The sequence below is a fragment of the Phaethon aethereus genome (assembly GCF_964289735.1).
Source record: "Phaethon aethereus genome assembly, chromosome: 3".
Lineage (NCBI taxonomy): Eukaryota > Metazoa > Chordata > Aves > Phaethontiformes > Phaethontidae > Phaethon > Phaethon aethereus.
In genome coordinates this window covers 83,444,423-83,450,776 of record NC_138576.1, presented here as the reverse complement: position 1 = coordinate 83,450,776, position 6,354 = coordinate 83,444,423, and the positions used below count along the sequence as shown (strand labels likewise).

Sequence of the window (6,354 nt, the reverse complement as noted above, 5' to 3'; positions counted from 1 at the left end):
CGCGCTGCGGTACGAAACTAGCTGTATCATGTGGGTTTCCATTTCAGTGAGGGCAACGGGGAACCAGCACGCCAGGTCGCACGAGGAACTCAGTGATGCTGAACACGGTAAGCTGAAATCCTGATGTTTTGGCTACCTGTACTCGCCGTCTGCAAAACGAGGATACCAACAGCCATATCCCAGAGTCTCCAGGTGGCACCGTTCGTGTTTGTACAGTGCTGTTAAGGTCCCCAAGAAGAAAAAATGTTAATAATGTTCCAAATAATGTTAATAATGTTCCCAATTTAGGGCAAAGCCGAACTTTTCAGCAGCCTTTAATTTTCTGGGCTCAACCACAAAAGTCTCCAAAGGCCAATTTATTTCAACGGTGCTAAAAACGTAGCCCCCCCCCCTTTCCCACGGTACACGGCCCAGTTTATCCCTCCCCAGGCCTGCAGGTGGGACCTTACTCAAGCGCCCGCTGCTTCCGCGGCAAACGCGCCGAGAGGGCCCGCCGAAACGTAAGCGCGCTCCCGCCCCATCGACTGCGCTATTCCCGGCGGGGGCGAGGGGCTCCCTTGCACCGGGGAGCCTTTGGGCACGCCGCGGGGGCGGGCGGAGCTGCCGCGGAGGCCCCGCTCCCGCACGGCGGCGCGGAGGGGCGGGCACGAGCCCCGACGGCGAGGACGGCGCGCCCCCGCCGCGCCAGCCAATAGCGCCGCGCGGCCCGTCGGCGCGCTCTGCGGCAGGGAGAGCGGGCCAATGAGGGGCGCGCCCGCGCGGCGGCGGCACCGCCCCCTGCCCGCCTGCCCGCGGCCGTCGGGGCGGGCGGCACGGGGCGCTGTGGCGCCGCCTGCCGGGCCGGGCCGGGCCGTACCGGGCCGGCTCCTCCCCGCGCGGCGCTATGTCACGCGGTGGCGCGGGGCCGGCGGTCGGGACTAGGTAGCGCGGGGCGAGGCGAGTGCAGCGCAGCCGGGATCCCGCCGCCGCCGCTGCCTGCTCCGGGAGCCGCCGCCGCCGCCTGCGCCCGGGAAGAGGTAGCGGCGCCGGGGCTGGCTTCGCGGCGGTCGCGCCGCCCTTGCCGGCCCGCCGGGGCCCCGCACCGCTCTCCCGCCGCCGCGCCCCGTCTCCCCGCGTCCGGTGGCCCCGGGCCGCGCGCCGTCCCCCGGCCGGCGGGGCTGTGGGTCGCCGCGCGGATGCCGCCGCAGCAGGAGGGCGAGGCGGGCTACATCAGCAAGCCGGTGCCGGGCGGCTGCGAGGTGCCGCCGGTGCCCCCGCGCAGGGTGCGCAGCGGCCGGGCGGCGGCGGCACTGGGGGCGGCGCTGGGCGGCCGCTGCCGGGCGGCGGGGACCGGGGCCGGGGCCGCGGCGGGGGCCGGAGCCGGAGCGGGGGCCGAGCCGCGGCGCAGCATCAAGTGCGTGCTGGTGGGGGACGGCGCCGTGGGAAAGACCAGCCTGGTGGTGAGCTACACCACCAACGGGTACCCCACCGAGTACATCCCCACCGCCTTCGACAACTTCTCCGGTAAGGGCCGGGGGGACGCGGGATGAAGGGCGTGCTGCCGCCGCGGGTAGCGGCGCGTCCCGCCGGTGCCCGCCCGCCCGGGGCCGTGGCGGGGCTGCTGGGGCGGGGGGTGTCCAGCTTCTGTTATTTCTGTCATTTATTTGTTTGGCGGCAGGACACTACCGGGGCAGGTCCCGAGCTTCTTAGGCTGCCGCGGCAGCGCGCAGCACCGGCTGATCTCCCGTGTAACGGAGCCAGGCTGGCAGCTGGTGTCGCGCCCGGCCGTGCGGCCATAAGCCGGGCTGTAGTTGTGAACTCTCCGGTCTAAAACTTCCAGCTCTCGGCCAGATGGGACGCGTCAGAAAGGGAAGCTGAAATGCTTGCCTTGTCTCTCCCTTGCAAAGGGCGAGGTTCTGGGTTTTCTCTTTTTTTTTGCGTCCCGGGCGCGTTGAAGATGTATAGGACGAGAATTAACTGAAGCCTGGGGAGCAGGAAAGGGGAGCCCTTGGCTCGCCCCCCCGCTGCCAGCTGAGGGCTGGCGCAGTCATTGCCTACCTCATCACTTGCAGTGAAACGGATGGGGAAGCCCTGAAGGGCTTGTGTCTGCCCAAGTGTTGGCGATAGGCTCCCTTCCAGCTCTGTTAAGTCTAAACTAATGGAAGACTATATGAGCTGAAAGATGATAAATCTTCTTTCCTTTCTTTTTTTTTTTCCCTTAATGGAAAACGTGTAAAGTTGGACTCAACCGCACTTTTTCCTCCTTTCTCTCCAAAGCTGTCGTGTCTGTTGATGGAAAGCCGGTGAGACTTCAGCTCTGCGACACGGCTGGTCAGGTCAGTGAGCCACTTACTTGATTTAAGTGACAGTGGGAGGGGAAGAGTTGTTGCGCAAAAGTAGCCCTGCTGATGACTTCATGGGTTTGAAAGGACTCCCAGTGTTTGATCGCCTTATTAAGCTGCTAGCATTTTCACTGCTGCTTAACCCACTGCTTTGCCCGGTGTCTGTTGAAGGGTGGGGGACAGACTGCGCCTCCATATAGGGGCTGGGCACAGGCTGCCGCTCTGCTGGCTCAAGCTGCTGCTCTGCTTAGCCTGACTAGAAAGGCTGAACATATTGGGGATTCAAGGGCCACCTGGTCTTCTCTTTGAGCAGTTGTCACTGTCTTTGTTTTTGCTAAATAACTGCCGGTTTAGGAATTACGGTGTTTCGGATGTGTATGTGCAAATCATCCACAGCTGTAGGTGTCCGGAGATAGAGACTGTGTTTTTGAAGGGGCAGGAGCTTAGGGGAAAAAAAAGTCCTCTTGGGTTTTGTCCATGGAGACTTCATACTTGCCATTCCCACCTCCTTAAAAAGCACTGCCGCCCCAAAGCTGAGGTTTGCTGTAGTCTAAGTCCTGAAGGGTTGAGGATGGCTGATGCCTCTCAGCTCCTAGTTTGCCTGGTACATGAAAAGAGCCAGTTTCATACCACTTCATATTTGGTGCAAGTCCCTGGCATGCACCACCCTGAGCAGCGTGCAACACTGCTTGCCAGGGGTTGAGTCTGGACAGCCAAAAGTAGCCAAAAATATTTGGCTACGAAGCTCATGTTTGAAGGCAGTGGGAGTTAGGTTCCTGTGCAGCTTTGTGGATCTGGGTCTACGCCTTCACCAAAACCACCCTGAAAAATCTCAGTGGCCTTAACATACAAACCTATTTAGATGAGTTCTAACTGGGCGCCCTACTTAGGAAACGGCTTTGAAGGGCTGTGCAGTCCTAGACAGCAGCGTAGGACACCCACGTGCCCTACAAACCGAAGCTAAAATCCTACAAGCAGCCTTTGCGGGTAACGATCCAAAGCAGAACAGCAGAACTGTGCCATGATTTCGTGACGAGGTGGTACCGCAGCAGCCTTGGCTGTCTGTGCTCATGAGCGGAGTGTGGCAGGTGAAGTCACTGTCGGCTGACAGCCTGCGGACAGACAGCGCCTGGGGAGGCGCGGCCGCAAGCTGCAGGAGGGACAGGCAGGCCCAGTCACCTCTTGCCTTCACTGCCCTTAATGGTTAAGGTGTTTGCTCTGGCTGCCGAACTGCAGCTGGAATGGGTAGAGTCACTGCCTTAAAAATGAAGGCATTATCTAAACCGACAGAAGTCATCCTGAATAAAAGATACCTAGCTGGATACTTTGGTAAAACGGCTGCCGTGAGATGGCTGCTGAAATGTGCAGCTAAAAAAGCACTCCAGGCAGGGGGAATTTGTATTTCAGCATCACCAGCCTGAAGAGGTGTAGAGTCCCTGGCACATCATGTACCTACCGTTGAAACTGCAGGAGTGTACTTGGGATATAAAGGGCACTATTCCACCTCGGTAGAAACCCTTAAGATCTGTGTTTGGCTTTCAAACCCATTGAATCGAGCCCATTTGAGGTTTCTCACGCAGCAAGAAGAGGTAATTACATGGCAAGGTGCCTTTCTGTAAACAGCCCTGTCGTTCAGAGCAGCATCTCTCAGTAAATGCAGGGTTTCTCTCCAGCCCAGCGGTGAGAGCCTGGTTTCCTCTGAGGCTTAATCTGAGAATCAAGAGAGCTAATGAAGCTTGCTTTCTTGACTCGTGTTTTATAAATCACTGTCTCTCTCGGAGATACTGCTGGAAGAAATTCATTCGAGCGGAACAAGACTTCTGAGGCTTCCAGGGAGCTTTAAACTGCATATCCTGGGCCTCCAGAGGCTTTAAAGCAAAATTTCACATCTCAAAGATTAACATGGAACTTGCAATTCAGCAGTAAACTGCTGGTACCAGGGAGATGTTTTCAGCTGTGTGTGTTCTTTGCACTTTCAGTTCAGAGCTTTTGAGAACACGGTCCGTTTTAATTAAAATGTCACTACCGCTGAGGCAAATCCTACCTGTTCAGGCTGCTAGTGTTACCCTGCTTTTATCCTGCTGTCAGCGTAAAAACAGCCTGCCTGGAGTTAACCCTTGCTTCTTGCTGCATTCTTCGCTGAGGATCAGCACGCCTTTGTTACCATGAGGTGTTTGGCTTTCTTGTGGCTAGTTCCTGAAGCTGAAAAAGGGCCTTGCTTTGCTGGAGTTTGCACTAAAAGGAAAAAAAAAAAAAAAGGTAGTGCTGGGAGGCCTGTTTGCAGTTTGTTTGATGTGGCATGGGTGGGAGGGAAAGGTAAAGCTCTTACTCTATGCCATTGGCATGTTAAGCCTGCACATTGTGAGTCGTTACTGCTGCCATCAGATTTAAATCCTTGGGCACAATGGCAGGGAAGTTATTCCCATATCCTGTAGGATGTTGTTAAGTAGTCACCAGTTTAAACGCTGATTCCAGGAAAGGTACACTCACTGCTCCGCTCTTGCTGCTCCACTCTTGCCCGTACCTGCAGGTAGGGGTGTCGGCAGAGCAGCTTTGAGGTAGGTGGGCGCTCCTCATCGGAGCGGCTCTTCACTGACTCACCCCTCTAAGAGGTGGACCTGTACAAAGTACCTTCTCCCTCCCATACTTCGACCATTGGCTTCGTCGCTTGTGTGCCGTAACCTGCTTCCCGCAGCGTTGCTCCTTTGCTGAAACAGGGCAGAGGGCCTGTGTACAAAGAGCGAAGGAAATATTTAAGCACTCGAAACAAGCTGCGGCGTTAGTCAGAAAATCTCAGCTACGTGGGGAAGCCACCACCTTCGTCCTGCGTGCCCGATGGTGGCGGGGTGCCTGCTGGCTAGCAGCCGTGCAGGGTGAGACCTCGGGCTGGGTACGGGCGGATTCTGCTCCTAACATCGGGTGGTCTGGGTGCTGATGCCAGGGTGCCTCTCAAGAGGGCAGCGGCAGGTGATCCTTAGCTCCTCCAAACGTCAGCGGCAGGCTAGAGCTGGGAGCATATCGGGGTGTCCTCCGGGGCTGATGTGCTCTTTCTGTTGGGTGCTAACGCGATTTCGTTCCGTGCAGGATGAATTTGACAAGCTCAGGCCTCTGTGCTACACCAACACGGACATCTTCTTGCTGTGCTTCAGTGTGGTGAGCCCCTCGTCCTTCCAGAACGTGAGTGAGAAGTGGGTTCCCGAAATCCGATGCCACTGCCCCAAGGCGCCCATTATCCTGGTTGGGACGCAGTCGGACCTCCGGGAGGATGTCAAAGTTCTCATAGAGCTGGACAAGTGCAAAGAAAAGCCGGTCTCGGAGGAGGCTGCGAAGCTCTGTGCCGAGGAAATAAAAGCTGCTTCCTACATCGAGTGCTCTGCTTTGACTCAGAAAAACCTCAAGGAGGTCTTTGATGCAGCCATCGTGGCTGGTATTCAGTACTCGGATACCCAGCAGCAACCAAAGAAATCCAAGTGTAGGACTCCAGACAAGGTGAAAAATCTCTCCAAATCCTGGTGGAAAAAATACTGCTGTTTTGTATAGGGGTTGCAAGGACCTGAGGGCTGCTCTGAGGAAATCGAATAGAGGCTATATTAGCTGAATTCTTATTCTGTGTTGTCCCGAGTGTATAGTGTAGATCTGTATGTATGTGTATATGTTGCTACTGGATATCTCGGTTGCCCTTTTGAGGGTGGCAGAAGGATTCTTAGTTAAATAAGTCCTATAAATCAGGTCTGGCATCCAGTTTCGTGACTAAAACCTCTCATTAAAGAGCGCCACGTGTCTGTAAGGGTAGAGGGATTTGTCAAAAGGATTCGACTTCTTGTGTTATAAGGTGTATGCGATGGGGAGGAGCACACCAGAGGCCTTCGCTGCCAGGGCTTTGCAGGAGGAACACACAAGCGACGGCGGAAACGTAGAGCTCTGTACATGGACGGTCAAAGGGAAAAATAACACTGTGCCTCCTAACTGACATTTGTAGCTTTAAAACCCCACTTCTGCTCTCTTCGTTGTGTCTTCCCAAGCCAACGCTCTT

At 56.4% G+C, this 6,354-nt stretch overlaps 1 protein-coding gene across 1 annotated transcript; it reads left to right on the top strand.

Annotated features, from left to right (window-relative positions):
• Nucleotides 1-1,175: 1,175 nt before the first annotated feature.
• Nucleotides 1,176-6,082, top strand: RHOU (ras homolog family member U; the record flags this gene model as incomplete). Its single annotated transcript, XM_081997360.1, has 3 exons — nt 1,176-1,503; nt 2,257-2,315; nt 5,406-6,082. 3 exons carry the CDS (start codon nt 1,176-1,178, stop codon nt 5,859-5,861), a joined length of 843 nt encoding a protein of 280 aa, XP_081853486.1. The 3' UTR covers nt 5,862-6,082.
• Between the last annotated feature and the right edge of the window lie 272 nt (nt 6,083-6,354).